This window comes from Notamacropus eugenii, chromosome 4 (assembly GCF_028372415.1).
Source record: "Notamacropus eugenii isolate mMacEug1 chromosome 4, mMacEug1.pri_v2, whole genome shotgun sequence".
NCBI classification, from domain to species: domain Eukaryota; kingdom Metazoa; phylum Chordata; class Mammalia; order Diprotodontia; family Macropodidae; genus Notamacropus; species Notamacropus eugenii.
Window position 1 is genome coordinate 322,888,763 of NC_092875.1, and position 16,672 is coordinate 322,905,434.

The window sequence follows — 16,672 nt, forward strand, 5'->3', positions numbered from 1 at the left end:
ATAATCAACTGAACAACTGAGTATGAGAACAGGGAGTATCTGCATTAGCAGCAGCTCCTACAAGATCTGCTCTTTTTCAGAAAGCTATACAAGAGCCCCTGTGTAGTTTAAAGCTGCTTCATTAAGAAATGTCTTGATAAAATGAAGTCATAATACCACTGCATTAAACTATGGATTCCACAGTTTGAGAGGTACATCTAACTTAATCAGATTCAATTCACTTTTATTAAGATCACACTATACGTAAAGCATTGTGATACACCCTTAATCATCCCTTAACTCTTTAACTGCAGTGTCTCCTTTTCTTCTCTACTGACTTCAAAGATGCCTAAGTGTTCCTCATCTGTTAAAAAAAATCTTTAGTAGATCCTTCCTGAAAAAGAAATCAGCTCTTTTTGATTGGTGTGATTTATTTTTAGTTTGATTATGGGATTAGACTTCCTTCTTTAGAAGAACTAGCGCTAAACTAAGCCAGACTAACATAGATAGTCTCTTAAATCTAAGTTACTTATAGATTAAGTGAATAGATGGTTTGAGAATACTTTATCATTTAGTAGCAGATAATTTAGAAGAATAAAATAATCACAAAATGATAAGGTTTTTCAAAAGGCTAAATTTCCCTTTCTAGCAGAAAGAGGATTGGTCAGAGGCCAAATTCCCCTCTCTGGCAGTTGGAGAAAGATAAGCCAAAAGTTAAGTTAAGGTCCTTTTTCTCTTTCTTTAGCTAGAGTCTTAAGTTGAGTCATGGACTTTGCTAAGGAAGATAGGGGTGACAGCAAACCACTGACCTAAACAAGTTCCTCTTTCCCAGTACACTTCCTGGTTACAAAAGATATGGCCTGGAGGAAAGGGTGCCTGTCATAGGATTAAAAAAGTCTGAGAGAAGCTAACTGGTCAGGTGATCTACCTTGTCCAATTGAATTATGTTCAAAACCAGTTTCTATAATTTTTCAAATTCTTCTTTTTTTGTTATAAAAATCATCTCTGTAAATCATCCCTTGTCTCTGAGGAGTCAGGTGACCTGATCTGATATGCAAATGCTAGCTTTTCAAATGAAATCCTAGGTGGCTCCTTAGCTTTGATCTCAGTTTCTTTTTTTATTTCAGATAATCTAATTCAACACTCCATCCCTCCAGTTATCCTCCTACATCTCTCCTCCATTTCTCAAACTCCTAAAAATAGTTGTTTACAGTCATTGTCTTCACTTCCTCTCCTCTTCCAACTCAACTTTTTACATTTTGAATTCTAGTCTCATCACTTCAAGGATCGCTTAATAAGCAAATCTCATTCTTCTTGACTCTCTGTTGGATTTGACACTGTCTACCACTCTCTTCTCCTTGATACTTTTTTCTCCTCGGAACTTTTCCTGACGAATCTCAATTCTGGACCTCCTCCATCTCTTTTGGTGAATCATCATCTATACTATTCCCTCTAATTGTGAGAATACCCCAAGGACCTCTTAAGTCCTCTTAGATAGACAGACAGACAGACAGACAGACAGACAGACAGACAGACAGACAGACAGACAGATAGATAGATAGATAGATAGATAGATAGATAGATAGATAGATAGATAGATAGATAGATAGATAGATAGATAGATAGATAGACAGATAGATAGATGTTCTCAGGGATCTGGTCAGCTTCCATTGGCTTAAATATTATCTCTGTATGTATGACTGATAAAAATGACATTTTTAACTATGTATGACTCTGTATGTATATCCAGCTTAAATCTTCTACTTAGTTCTAGCACTACATCAACAATTACCTATGGGATATTCCCAGCTGGATGTTCTGGAGACACTCCAAACTCAGTAATTCCAAAACCAAACTCCCATCTCACTCCCCTAGCTTTATAAAACTTTTCTCTTTTGGTCTAGGTACCACCATCCCTCCAGTCTTTTAAGTCCACAGTCTTAGTAAAACTCTCACTCTCCCTCACTCCACATGTTCAATCAGTGGGCAAATTTTGCTGCCTCTAGTGTTACATCTCTCATCTAAGCCCTTCCCTCTACTCACGCAGTTATCTTCTTAGTCAGGCCCTTATCCCCTCCCATTGTGAGACTATTATCATGACCTCCTCATTGGTTTTTCTGTTTCAAGTCTCTCTCCATTCCAATCTGTCCTCTGGTCAGCTGACAAAAGGATTTTCCTTAAATCCAGACTTAACCATGGCACTGCCCTACTCAAGCCATTCTCATAGCTCCCTAGTGCTTTTTGGATAAATAAACTCTTTTGTTTTGTTTTTGAAGTCCTTCACAAGCTGGTCCTAAACTATTTTTCCAATGTCATTATCCATGACTCCCTTTCACACACCCTACGGTCCAAACAAACTGAGTTTCTTCCTGTTCCTCATACATAACACTACCTCTCCTCTTACTGTGCCTTTGCATTGACCTTCCCAGTGTCTGAAATGCACTCCCTCCTTACCTACAACTCATAAACTCTTTTATTTCCTTCAAGACACAGCTCATGCATCTACAGGAAGCCTTTCCTGATTCTACATGTTACTACATGTAAACTACATATTAGTGCTCTGCCTCCCTAACTACCTTTACTCTAATTGCCTTACATTTATTTTGTGTTTATTCTTTTTTGTCTCTCCTGATAGAATACAAGCTCCTTAAAAGGCGGGATTTTGTTTCCTTCTTTGTATCTGTATCCCCAGCATCTTGATTGGCCAGCCATAGGTCCCAGGCCAAGGGCCATTTGATCATTATTTGAGCTCCATTGACTCAAAGTAAATGTAAATAGCAGTTGTTTCTGTTTTGGCCAAAAACTCCGAGGGTTTTCCCCTCCCAGATTGGGGTTTGGGTTTTTTGGTGGGTTTTTTTTTTTTTAACTAGGTAAAGAGGTCATTCTCTGCCCCATTTCTTACCTAGCCTTAATCACTGAAGGGACACTGCCTCAATCAAACTGAGACCTGGGGAAAGATCTTAGCTTAAAAAGGCCAAGGTCTTCCATTGCATTGGAGGCCATCTCCAGTCATCCTGATCTGTATTTTGCCACTGAACTCTGAGGGTTCCAGAGGAGAAAGTGAGGCTGGTGACTTTGCATGGCCCTTCCTCACTTCAATCCAACACTTGCAGATCATGGCATCACCTCCCTCATGTCATGATCCTCTTTGAAAATGAAGAATAAACTTCAGCAATCTCACACAGTGCCTTCCATGTCTGTTGAGTCATTTTTCTTTTTTTTTAATTAATTTATTTAACTTTTAACATTCATTTTCACAAAATTTTGGGTTCCAAATTTTCTCCTCATTTGTCCCCTCCCCCCGCCCCAAAACACCAAGCATTCTAATTGCCCCTATCACCAATCTGCCCTCTCTTCTATCATCCCTCCCTTCCCTTGTCACCATCTTCTCTTTTGTCCTGTAGGGCCAGATAACTTTCTATACCCCTTTACCTGTATTTCTTATTTCCTGGTAGCAAGAACAGAACTCGACTGTTGTTCCTAAAACTTTGAGTTCCAACTGCTCTTCATCCCTCCCTCCCTACCCATTCCCTTTGGAAGGCAAGCAATTCAATATAGGCCATATCTGTGTAGTTTTGCAAATGACTTCCATGATAGTTGTGTTGTGTAAGACTAACTATATTTCCCTCCATCCTATCCTGCCCCCCCATTGCTTCTGTTCTCTCTTCTGATCCTGTCCCTCCCCAAGAGTGTTGACTTCAAATTGCTCCCTCTTCCCATTGCCCTCCCTTCCATCATCCCTCCCACCCTGCTTATCCCCTTCTCCCCCACTTTCCTGTATTGTAAGATAGGTTTTCATACCAAAATGAGTGTGCATTTTATTCCTTCCTTTAGTGGAATGTAATGAGAGTAAACTTCATGTTTTTCTCTCACCTCCCCTTTTTTCCCCTCCACTAAAAAGTCTTTTGCTTGCCTCTTTTATGAGAGATAATTTGCCCTATTCCATTTCTCCCTTTCTCCTCCCAATATATTTCTCTCTCACCACTTAATTTCATTTTTTTAAGATGTAATCCCATCCTATTTAATTCACTCTGTGCTCTCTGTCTCTGTGTATATGTGTGTGTGTTTGTGTGTGTGTGTGTGTGTGTGTGTGTGTGTGTGTAATCCCACCAACTACTCAGATACCGAAGAGTTTCAAGAGTTACAAATATTGTCTTTCCATGTAGGAATGTAAACAATTCAACTTTAGTAAGTCCCTTATGACTTCTCTTTGCCGTTTGCCTTTTCATGCTTCTCTTCATTCTTGTGTTTCAAAGTCAAATTTTCTTTTTAGCTCTGCTCTTTTCATCAAGAATGCTTGAAAGTCCTTGATTTCATTGAAAGACCATTTTCCCCCCTGAAGTATTATATTCAGTTTTGCTGGGTAGTTGATTCTTGGTTTTAGTCCTAGTTCCTTTGACTTCTGGAATATCATATTCTATGCCCTTCAATCCCTTAATGTAGAAGCTGCTAGATCTTGTGTTATTCTGGTTGTATTTCCACAATACTTGAATTGTTTCTTTCTAGCTGCTTGCAATATTTTGTTCTTGACCTGGGAACTCTGGAATTTGGCCACAGTGTTCCTAGGAGTTACTCTTTTTGGATCTCTTTCAGGTGGTGATCGGTGGATTCCTTGAAGACTTATTTTGCCCTCTGGTTCTAGAATATCAGGCCAGTTTCCCTTGATCATTTCATGAAAGATGATGTCTAGGCTCTTTTTTTGATCATGGCTTTCAGGTAGTCCCATAATTTTTAAATTGTCTCTCCTGGATCTATTTTCCAGGTCAGTTCTTTTTCCAAGGAGATATTTCACATTCTCTTCCATTTTTTCATTCTTTTGGTTTTGTTTTGTGATTTCTTGGTTTCTCCTAAAGTCCTTAGCCTCCATCTGTACCATTCTAATTTTGAAAGAACTATTTTCTTCAGTGAGCTTTTGAACCTCCTTTTCCATTTGGCTAATTCTGCTTTTGAAAGCATTCTTCTCCTCATTGGCTTTTTGAACCTCTTTTGCCAATTGAGTTAGCCTATTTTTCAAGGTGTTATTTTCTTCAGCATTTGTTTGGATCTCCTTTAGCAAGGTGTTGACCTGCTTTTCATACTTTTCTTTCATCTCTCTCATTTCTCTTCCCAGTTTTTCCTCCACCTCTCTATCTTTATTTTCAAAATCCTTTTTGAGCTCTTCCATGGCCTGATCCCACTGAATATTTATTTTGGATGTTTGGGATACAGAAGCCTTGACTTTTATGTCTTTCCCTGGTGGTAAATATTGTTCTTCCTCATCTGAAAGGATGGGAGGAGATATCTGTTCACCAAGAAAGTAACCTTCTATGGTCTCATTTTTTTTCCCTTTTTTGGGCATTTTCCCAGCCAGTTACTTGACTTCTGAATTTCCTTTCCACACCTACCTCACCACCAGATCCACCCAGCTAGTGCTTAGGGGCTGAGATTCAAATGCTGCTTCCCAGTCTTAGGGGCTTTCGGTGGGGGCGGGGTTACTATTTAGTGTGAGATTAAGTTCAGGTGCTCAGGTGGGGGCAGGGCTGCCACACGGGACTCAGTTCCCTCAGGGGGTTTATGTGGAGACCTTCAACAATGGATCAGAGCTTCTGCCTGCTTGGGGAGCCCCTCTCCGCAGCTGCTTCTGCTGCTGCCTCCTGAGGGGGCCTGAGTTATGGAGACACCCAGCTCTCCTCTTGGTGAGCCAAAAAGTCCCTCTCACTGACCTTTGGCACCTGTGGGTGGAGGGACCTGCATGGCCTCGGCCACTGGAGATTCTGTCCCTGAAACCTGCTTGGATCTGCTCCTCTTGGTGCTGTGTGGCCAAGGCAGGGCTGGGCTCTGCCTCCAGGTCCGGTGCACAATGGACCTTTTGTGTCAGTTTTTCAGGGCTCTCTAGAACAGAAATCTCCTCCACTCCATTGTTCTGTGGTTTCTGCTGCTCCAGAATTTGTTGTGAGTTCTTTATAGGTATTTTATGGGCTGTGGGTTAGGAGCTAGCATATGTGTATCTTTCTACTCCACCATCTTGACTCCTCCCCTAAATATCTTAAATGAAGTAGGAAGAAGGGTCTTCACTTTGTTACCTCTATAGACAGTGTGAAAGAATTCTCTTTGATAATAGAATTAGAGGGCAGTTTACCATTGGTGGTGGGAAATCATATGTGTGGTAGAGTAAGAAGATGCAAGCTTGTTAGCTTATGATTTGGTTGAGACAAAAGAATTTCTTTTTTCCTCACTCATTAGTTTATTAGACTCCAATTTTGGCATCCCATGGATAAAAAAATTGCCAAACAACCAAAACTCCAAAACCAAAACATCCTACCCACACGCACAACAAACAAAGTTAAGGCTTGGATTATAGTTAGTTTTTAAATCTCCCCAAAGTGGAAAGTAAAAGAGGTACTCAGTGTACATCATGAATCAGGTATGGGAAGAATAATTCAGTCCTCTATACAAACAGAATGTTAAACACAGAACAATGCCAGCTCATATTAATAAAGTAAACTTAAAACAATATTGAATAACAACTTATAACTACTGTTACAATCTTCTAGGAGGCTAATATTTAAAATCCATCAGAAGAGAAAGCAGTTTACAGACACATTAAAGAGGCATTTTACATCTCATTTTAGCTGGGTGTTGTCCAAACAACATCTGTTACATGTTTGCTGGTAAAATGGGACTAGGCTTGGTACAATCTTTTTATCAGTGGATATCCTGATAAAGAGGATATCTCTGCCTATATCTGTCACCAGTCTGCCCCATATCAATCCCATGAGAATCAGCACCTTCAGACATTTTGAACTCACAAGATCACCTCCAATCTTGGACATGCCTATTCTAGAATAGTTATAACCACCTTGAATCAAGAAAGAACAAACACAAAAGAGGAAGCCCAAACTCAGGTCTGGGTGAAAGTTGCTTAGATGAGACACGTGATCATGGCCACATGGAGGTGAAAGGTGGGAGAAACAGCTCTTTCCCTCACTAGACTTTTGGGGAATCACTTGAAACAGTTCTCATAAGCTTTACAATTATAAAGGAAGAATGAGGCAGAGGGGTGCATTCATACCTTTTGTATATCCATTGAGTTATCAGTTCCTCTGATTTAGCAGTCAATAAGGGGACCTTTGATCTTTAGTGCTGATTCATACATGGCCAGAAAGTAGACTAAAAAGTCCCCACAAAATTGAATGAAACTCAGAAAGGCAGTTCTGGAACTCTTAGTTTCATGGAATTGATCTATGAGCCAATCAGCCTCCGCTACACAAGAATCAATAAATCAGTCAATCAACAGGTATTTGTAAAGTACCAGGTACTGCTAGGTATTAAAAATATAAATACAAAGAATTGAACTACCTGTACACACAGAGGGAATAAACAGAATAAATACAAGATAGTCAGGGAGGGAGGACATTAGCAGTTAAGGAGGGGGATCAAGCAAAGCTTCATGTAGAAGAGTTATTTGAGTTTCAGCTTCAAGGAAGAGATTCCAAGAGGTAGAGGTGCTCTCTAGGCATGGGAACTGCCAATGCAAAGGCAAAGATGCCACGTATAAGGGAGGGAGAGAAGACCAATATGGCTGGATTGTAGATTGTGAGAAGGAAAGTAATTTACAATGAGACTAGAAAGATACGTTGGTGCCAGGTGGAGTAGGGTTCTAAAAGCTAAAAAGAGAAGGTTATATTTTATTCCAGAGGCAACAGGGAGCCCCTGAAGTTTACTGAGTAGTGGAGTGACATGGTCAAGTCTGTGTTTAGGGAAAAATCACTTTGGCAGCTGTGTGGAGGATGGACTGGAATGGGGAGAGATTGAGTCAGAGAGATAAGAGGTGACTACAATGGTCTAGGCAAGAGATGATGAAGGTCTAAACCCAGGTGATTTCTGTCTTGAAAACCCAGAGAAGAGAGATTATCCAGGAGGACAGGGTAGTTGACATTATCAAATGCAATAAAGAGGTTAAGAAGAATGAGGACTGAGAAAAGTCCTTAAGTCCTGTCAGTGAAGAAAGCAATGGCATCTTGGGAGAGAACAGTTTCAGTTGAGTCATCACTCAAGTGTTGAAAGTGAGACTCTTAAAGTTGGAAGTGAGATTGTCTAGAGTTGAGGAGTGAGTGAGAACACAAGAAGGGAAGGCAATGAGTTTAGACAATTTTTTTCTAGGTTTTTGATTTGGAAAGGAAGAAAAACAGGAATTTAGGAGATGGAAAAGTCTAGGGAAGGGTTTTTAAGGATTTCAGTATATATGAAGGTAGTAAGGAATGAATTAGATAAAGAGAGGAAATGATTGAGGGGACAATTTGATGGAGATGATAGGAGAGTATGGAATCAAAGATGCATATAGAAGAGTTGTTGCTGTTCATCCTTCGTTCTGGAAGAGAGTGGATGACATCAGGAGGGTCATGTCTTGACTTGCACGTGAACTGAATTTAAGTGAGGCAGAGCTGTATGAAGTCATCAGCCTCACTATCTCCTCCCAGAAGGGTTGGACTTGGTTACGAGAAGGACTAACTCATGATTAGAGATGAGAGGAAAGGAAGAGAAAGTGGGGATGATTTCAAGGTGTTTTGAGATGCAGGGAGTGGGAAGAAAGAGACCCCATGGTAAATAGCTTTAATTTTCTCAATAAATAAGAGAAAAAGGAAGAATTGTGGGAGGCATGAGGAGAGAAGGTTTGAATAGCTTCTCAGGGAGTGAGATAGGAGATCCGATCTTTGTGAGCCCATTTGGAATTTTCTTGACAAAAATACTGGAGTGGTTTGCCATTTTCTCTTCCAGCTCATTTTACAGATGAGGAAACTGAGGCAAACAGGATCAAGTCCTTTCACAGGGTCACACAGCTAGTGTCCAAGGCTTATTCTGAACTCAGAAGTATGAGTCTTCCTGACTCCAGGCCAGGTGCTGTGTCCTCTGCACCATGTAACTGCCCTGAATTATTGTAATGAAGGCCTGTTGCAGTTGGATAACATGAGTTCATAGTGTTAAGAGAAAATCCCTTTTCAAGCTTCTCCCTGGCCAATAAGGCAAACTCAGGAAATAAGACAAAGAAGCTTATTAGCATATCAAAGCAGTAAGCAGTTGGAGCATGGTCACTAGATTTAAACCTCAAGCTGCTTTTTATAGAGAGGAATAAATAACTTCCATGTAAGGACAAAATCATGTTGATTGGTACATGTAATCAATGAGAAGATATGATTAGTGTTGCCTTAGCTCCTCCTTTATACTGTACTATATACTGTACTATAGAGAGATGGGATGAGTGCACATATGGACCACCATCTCCTGTCAGACATCATATGACTAGCTTTATATTTAAAACTCTATTTTGAGAAGGATTCGATAGGTTTCACCAGACTGTACACAACACAAGCATTTTGAAGAACCCCTGGACAAGAGCGTCACTATTTACTATCTGATAGAAATGGGTAGTGCTGACATTGGTGGTATCCAAGTGACAGCTCACCCTCACTTGCTTTGGGCAGTAGAGCTCAGGGTACAGTATTCTCATCTGGAAAATGAGGGACTTGGAACACTTTATGTCTGAGGTTTCTTCTGACTCTAAATATATATGAGAATTACTTTGATTATCATGCTTCTCACCCACCAAAACCTGTGCTGCTGTTGGCTGGCTGAGCAGTGGCTAACAAAGTTAACTTTTTGAGCAGAAGGATATTGCTGTGATATTTAAAAAAAAAAAACCTGGTCACATTTGAGGTCACATTTGAACTCAGGTCCTCTTGTCTCCAGGGCTAGTGCTCTGGGCATCTTTTACATGTGATAATGAATCTTCTCAGTTCTTCAGCAAGTCCATAAATGGGTTGGTCCTTTTCTCATATCTCCTACTTCTAATGCACATCCCTTTGCACCGGGTCATCTCCTTCTCTTTGATGTTCTCTTTAATCTGACCAGTCTGGAATAACATACTGGAGAGACAGAAAGCACTCTGTGTGACTTGCAACCAGGGATTCTGGGGACAATGTCCTCCCTTCAGAGAGGTTCATCTGCTGGTCTCAAAAAGGACAGAGCATGTTGCAATCCCTGCCTGGACAGAGTTTGGGAAATCAGGAGTATGTGGCCCCTGAAGAAGCAACCAAAAAGGTATCTTGTCACCTTTCTATCATGTATTTCTACCAAGCATACATTTGGAAAAGCATCTGAGTTCCTCAGTCTGGCATTCAAGAACCATGGAGCTAGAGCTGGAAAGGACCTCAGAGACATGGAAGGCCAAACTCCTCATTTTACAGATGAGGAAACTGAGGCTTGGTCAGAAGTTTGAAGGAGGCATCTGAACAAGTGAAAGAGGATTCTTAAATTTTCGGTAGGAATATTTACACTTGGAAAATTAGCAAATGCTACAAAACGGTGTCATTTATTTATTTTTATTTATGGAATTAAGAAAAGATGGAGAAAATGTTAATAAGGCAGATTAAGGTTAAAACTATGTTATGCATTTAGGGGAGCCAATTGTAAAACATTTACCAGCACCCCCTTGGAGGGAGGAAGAACCACCATAGGTCAAGTATCAGAGGTATGATCTGAACCTACTTGTCAGGATGCCTTTCCTGGTATCTCCCTTCTCATTCCCTTCCTCTTATTCCCAGCTGCTAGTACCTTCTCTCTGAGATTGCCTTCCATTTACACTATTACTCTTTTTGTTGGTGAGCTTTCATTTTTTGAAGAAGACCAATGACATCACAGAGCGATGTCTTGACTTACATGTACTATATCTTGTATGTACATGATTATTTGCACTCAATAGATTGTGACCTTCTTGAGGGCAGGTTTGGTGTTTCTTCCTTTTTTTTTTTAAATCCTTAGCACAGAACCTGGCACATAATAAGCACTTATTGTCAATGAAGTGGTGTAATAGTGCACAGAGTGCCAGGCCTGGAAACAAGAAGACTCATCTTCATGAGTTCAAATCTGACCTCAGATACTTAACAGCTGTGTGAACCTGGGGAAGTCACTTAACCTTGTTAGCCTCAGTTTCCTCACCTATAAAATGAGCTGGAGAAGGAAAAGGCAAATCACTCCAGGATCTTTGTCAAGAAAACCCCAAATGGGGACACAAAGAGTCAGACATGACTGAAATGACTGAACACCAAATGAATTTGTTTGCCAGATTAGCCTGCTGCCAACTAACAAAGTTAGAAGGAATAAGAAATAGCATAGGGTTGTTTTGATGTAATGTTTGGGATCAGAAAAAGTTACCAAGAAGGCAGAACTTGTGGTTGGACAAGGTGAAGAGGCTCTGAGCAGTGAGGGATGGCACAGGAGCATTGGGTGCTAAGGAAGGGGCAGGATATCAAAGTTAAGCTTTGCCTTCTCCATAGTTTTACTAAGGGGAAGGGACTTTAGGAGGTTCAGGAACAGAACTACAGAATCTCAATGATGGAGGGAACATCAGTTGTGCCATCCAGCCTTTACCTAAATAGGAGTTCTCTATCTAAACTCCCTGAGAAGTAATGAACTTTCTTTGGAAATTTTCTTTAGGGACACCTAGGTGGTGAAGTGGATAGAGCATTAGCTCTGGAGACATGAGGGCCTGCTTTCAAATCTGACCTCAGACACTTACTGGTTATATGACCCTGGGCAAGTCTTTTAACCCCATTTGTCTCACCTGCTTCTGTTGATGGAGTAATCCCTACTTTCTGAACCATTCTATTTTAGTTGTGAACAGAACATATTTCTTTAAATGTAATTTTCCCTTACTCTGTCCTTAACTTATTATATCCATTGCTCTAATTCTGTCCTCCGAGGCCAAGAAGAACAAATGTAATTTCTCTTCAACTTAACAGCCCTTCCAATATTTGAACATTTCATAAAAACAAGTCTTCCCTTCTCCAGACTAAACATCCCTGGTTTCCTCTACTGATTCCTATGCTGCAAAGTCTCCATTTTCCTTCTCATCCCTATCTTCTTCCACTGGAGGTTCTCTCACTGGTCAATGTCCTTTTAAACACATGATGACTAAAACTGAACAAAATACTCTGGTACAGTCTGACCAGAATGGAAAGATCATCTCTCATTTTAGACACTATGTTTTCTTTTCATTTTTTTAATACAGCCTAAAATGCCATTAATATTTTTGACTATCACATCATGTTCATGGTGAACTTACAGTGCACTCAAACCTCCGGATCTCATTCATGTGAACTGTTTGTTGTCTACCTTCATGCTATCATTGTAAAGATTATTTTTTGAACCCCAGGTAGTACCTTACATTTTTTCCTTGTTGGTATAGTATTTCTGCTCTCTCTCTCTCTCATGTAGGATTCCTTAGAATAGCTACCCCAAGTTCAAGGTACTCTATGGATCCACATCTACTTAACATGATACATTCTAAGCCTCCATTGGTGTGTTTACTTTTTTCTGGTCAGTCAGAGGGCAAATTAGTTCAAAGAATATGCATTTAATGAATTATAATAGTGAGATTTGCACTAAAGCTTTCTCACTCTCCTCTGTAAAAATAAGGCACACTTTTCTACAAATACCTCTGCCATCAATGGGGAGAATGAGCATGCATAGGGATCAGCCACATATGGGGAATATGCATGGGAGGGAACACAGCTCTGATGCTGCAGGATGTGTGATCTACTCCTCCCTAGGTGTGGCAGGTCTACTGGGCTTGTTTCACTCTAGGCATGTGTCTCTGCTGGGTCTATTGGGCCTACTCATCACTGGGTGTGGCATCTCTGCTTGCAGAAAGGCTGGAAGCTGTTTCCACTCACCCTTCTTTGAGATCACAGTGTAGACAGCTCCTCCTCACTTGGTTTTCAGTCATCTTCAATCCACCTGCTCAGAGACACACAGGGATCAACAAATAGTTGCTGTGTCATCCCAACACATATGTTCTTCAGATACCACATGTCTAGCTCCATGAACTTTTTGACAAAACTCCATGCCCTTTAATTTCAATAAGTCAACAGAGAACTCAATTGATCAGGTGTTCTCCCAATTACCCACCCTCCCCCTACTATATTAATCTTATTAAATTTAGATCATTTTTATAGACCACTGAGATCTCTTTGAAACTAGATTCTACCATCCAAATTGTTAATTATCTCTTTCAACTTCGACTCATACACAAATCTAAGTAATTAATAAACAAGAACATCCCACTTCTGCTCATTTGTTAGAGAGTTCTTTGGGTCAAATATCTCCCAAATGACCTCACTGTGTTAATACCTATTCCACAATTCTCCACTTATCCAGAGGGATCATGGGACACTGTAAAATATTTTATTGAAATCCAGATATATTATATGTATGTAAATATATTTAGGAAAACTTTTCATACTTAATTTTATTTTTTCTCAGTTATATGCAAATAAAAATTTTTAATATTTGTTTTTTAAAAATTTGAGCTCCAAATCCTCTCCTTCCCTTCCTTTTCTCCTTTCTCCTTGAGAAGTTGATATGGAGTATATATGTATAGTCATACAACACATTTCCATAATAGCTATGTTAGCAATTCTTTCAAAAAAGGAAATGAGGTTAGTTTGGAATGACCTATTTTGATATACCCATATTGTTCTTAGCGATCACAGCTTCCTTGTCCAAATTTTCATAAAACATCTCTTTAATAAAGCATTATACAGGGGAGGAGCCAAGATGGCGGAGTAGAAAGATACACATATGTTAGCTCCTAACCCACAGCCCATAAAATACCTGTAAAGAAGAACTCCCAACAAATTCTGGAGCAGCAGAAGCCACAGAACAACAGAGTGGAGGAGATTTCTGTTCCAGAGAGCCCTGAAAAACTGACATAAAAGGTCCATTGCACACTGGACCTGGAGCAGAGCCCAGCCCTGCCTTGGCCACACAGCACCAAAAGGAGCAGATCCAAGCAGGCTTCAGGGAGAGAATCTCCAGCAGCAGCCCAGATCCCTCCACCCACACATGCCAAAGGTCAGTGAGAGGGGCTTTTTGGCTCACCAAGAGGGGAGCTGGGTGTCTCCATAACTCAGGCCACCTCAGGAGGCAGCAGGAGAGGCAGCTGTGGACAAGGGCTCCCAAAGCAGGCAGGAGCTCTGATCCATAGTTGAAGATCTCCACTAAAACCCCCTGAGGGAACTGAGCTCCTCCAGGTGGCCCTGCCCCCACCTGAGCACCTGAACTTAATCTCACACTGAATAGCAGCCCCGCCCCTGCCCAAAGCCCTGAGGTTGGGAAGCAGCATTTGAATCTCAGACCACAAGCACTGGCTGGGCAGATCTGGAGGCATGGTGGGTGTGGAGAGGACACTCAGAAGTCAAGTAACTGGCTGGGAAAATGCCCAGAAAAGGGAAAAAAAATAAGACCATAGAAGGTTACTTTCTTTCTCCTCCCTCCTTTCTGATGAAGAAGAACAATACTTACCATCAGGGAAAGACATAAAAATCAAGGCTTCTGTATGCCAAACACCCAAAATAAATATTCAATGGGCTTAGGCCATGGAAGAGCTCAAAAAGGATTTTGAAAATCAAGTTAGAGAGGTGGAGGAAAAACTGGGAAGAGAAATGAGAGAGATGAAAGAAAAGCATGAAAAGCAGGTCAACACCTTGCTAAAGGAGATCCAAACAAATGCTGAAGAAAATAACACCTTGAAAAATAGGCTAACTCAATTGGCAAAAGAGGTTCAAAAAGCCAATGAGGAGAAGAATGCTTTCAAAAGCAGAATTAGCCAAATGGAAAAGGAGGTTCAAAAGCTCACTGAAGAAAACAGTTCTTTCAAAATTAGAATGGAACAGATGGAGGCTAATGACTTTGGGAGAAACCAAGAAATCACAAAATAAAACCAAAAGAATGAAAAAATGGAAGAGAATGTGAAATATCTCCTTGGAAAAAGAACTGACCTGGAAAATAGATCCAGGAGAGACAATTTAAAAATTATGGGACTACCTGAAAGCCATGATCAAAAAAAGAGCCTAGACATCATCTTTCATGAAATGATCAAGGGAAACTGGCCTGATATTCTAGAACCAGAGGGCAAAATAAGTCTTCAAGGAATCCACCGATCACCACCTGAAAGAGATCCAAAAAGAGTAACTCCTAGGAACACTGTGGCCAAATTCCAGAGTTCCCAGGTCAAGAACAAAATATTGCAAGCAGCTAGAAAGAAACAATTCAAGTATTGTGGAAATACAACCAGAATAACACAAGATCTAGCAGCTTCTACATTAAGAGATTGAAGGGCATAGAATATGATATTCCAGAAGTCAAAGGAACTAGGACTAAAACCAAGAATCAACTACCCAGCAAAACTGAATATAATACTTCAGGGGGGAAAATGGTCTTTCAATGAAATCAAGGACTTTCAAGCATTCTTGATGAAAAGAGCAGAGCTAAAAAGAAAATTTGACTTTGAAACACAAGAATGAAGAGAAGCATGAAAAGGCAAACGGCAAAGAGAAGTCATAAGGGACTTACTAAAGTTGAATTGTTTACATTCCTACATGGAAAGACAATATTTGTAACTCTTGAAACTCTTCGGTATCTGAGTAGTTGGTGGGATTACACACACACACACACACACACACACACACACACACACACAAACACACACACATATACACAGAGACAGAGAGCACAGAGTGAATTAAATAGGATGGGATTACATCTTAAAAAAATGAAATTAAGTGGTGAGAGAGAAATATATTGGGAGGAGAAAGGGAGAAATGGAATAGGGCAAATTATCTCTCATAAAAGAGGCAAGCAAAAGACTTTTTAGTGGAGGGGAAAAGAGGGGAGGTGAGAGAAAAACATGAAGTTTACTCTCATTACATTCCACTAAAGGAAGGAATAAAATGCACACTCATTTTGGTATGAAAACCTATCTTACAATACAGGAAAGTGGGGGAGAAGGGGATAAGCAGGGTGGGAGGGATGATGGAAGGGAGGGCAATGGGAAGAGGGAGCAATTTGAAGTCAACACTCTTGGGGAGGGACAGGATCAGAAGAGAGAACAGAAGCAATGGGGGGGCAGGATAGGATGGAGGGAAATATAGTTAGTCTTACACAACACAACTATCATGGAAGTCATTTGCAAAACTACACAGATATGGCCTATATTGAATTGCTTGCCTTCCAAAGGGAATGGGTGGGGAGGGAGGGATGAAGAGCAGTTGGAACTCAAAGTTTTAGGAACAACAGTCGAGTTCTGTTCTTGCTACCAGGAAATAAGAAATACAGGTAAAGGGGTATAGAAAGTTATCTGGCCCTACAGGACAAAAGAGAAGATGGTGACAAGGGAAGGGAGGGATGATAGAAGAGAGGGCAGATTGGTGATAGGGGCAATTAGAATGCTTGGTGTTTTGGGGCGGGGGGAGGGGACAAATGAGGAGAAAATTTGGAACCCAAAATTTTGTGAAAATGAATGTTAAAAGTTAAATAAATAAAGTTAAATAAATAAATAAAAAGAATACACCTACTCATAAAAAATAAAATAAAAATAAAAAAGATATTTAGAACTTGTTACCTCTACGACCAGCCCATTACTTCCATGATTATATCAATTGGCAGAAGATCAACTAATCCAAAGCCTCCTGATCAATTTCTCCCATTCCACAAATTTTCCACAAAGAAAACAACTAGAGAACAAGACAGCATATGGCTGTTGTTTGTCCTTCATTCTCAAAGAGGACCAATGACATGAGATGGGTAATATCTTGACTTGCAGGTGAATTAGATTTTAGTGAGGCAGGGCTGTACAAAGTCATCAGCCTCACTGTCT

The 16,672-nt window shown here is 40.3% G+C and overlaps 1 protein-coding gene across 2 annotated transcripts in view; it reads right to left on the bottom strand.

The window, feature by feature from the left end:
- LIPG (lipase G, endothelial type) overlaps positions 1-16,672 on the bottom strand; it is a 116,208-nt gene that overhangs the window by 24,729 nt on the left and 74,807 nt on the right. The window contains exon 9 of one of the 2 annotated variants that reach the window (XM_072605131.1): positions 12,690-12,753. The exons of the other annotated variant lie outside the window; for it this stretch is intronic. Within the exon in view, the coding sequence (XP_072461232.1) occupies positions 12,735-12,753 (19 nt within the window). The 3' untranslated portion in view covers positions 12,690-12,734. The remainder of the gene's footprint in view (positions 1-12,689; positions 12,754-16,672) is intronic. 2 annotated transcript variants of the gene reach the window in all.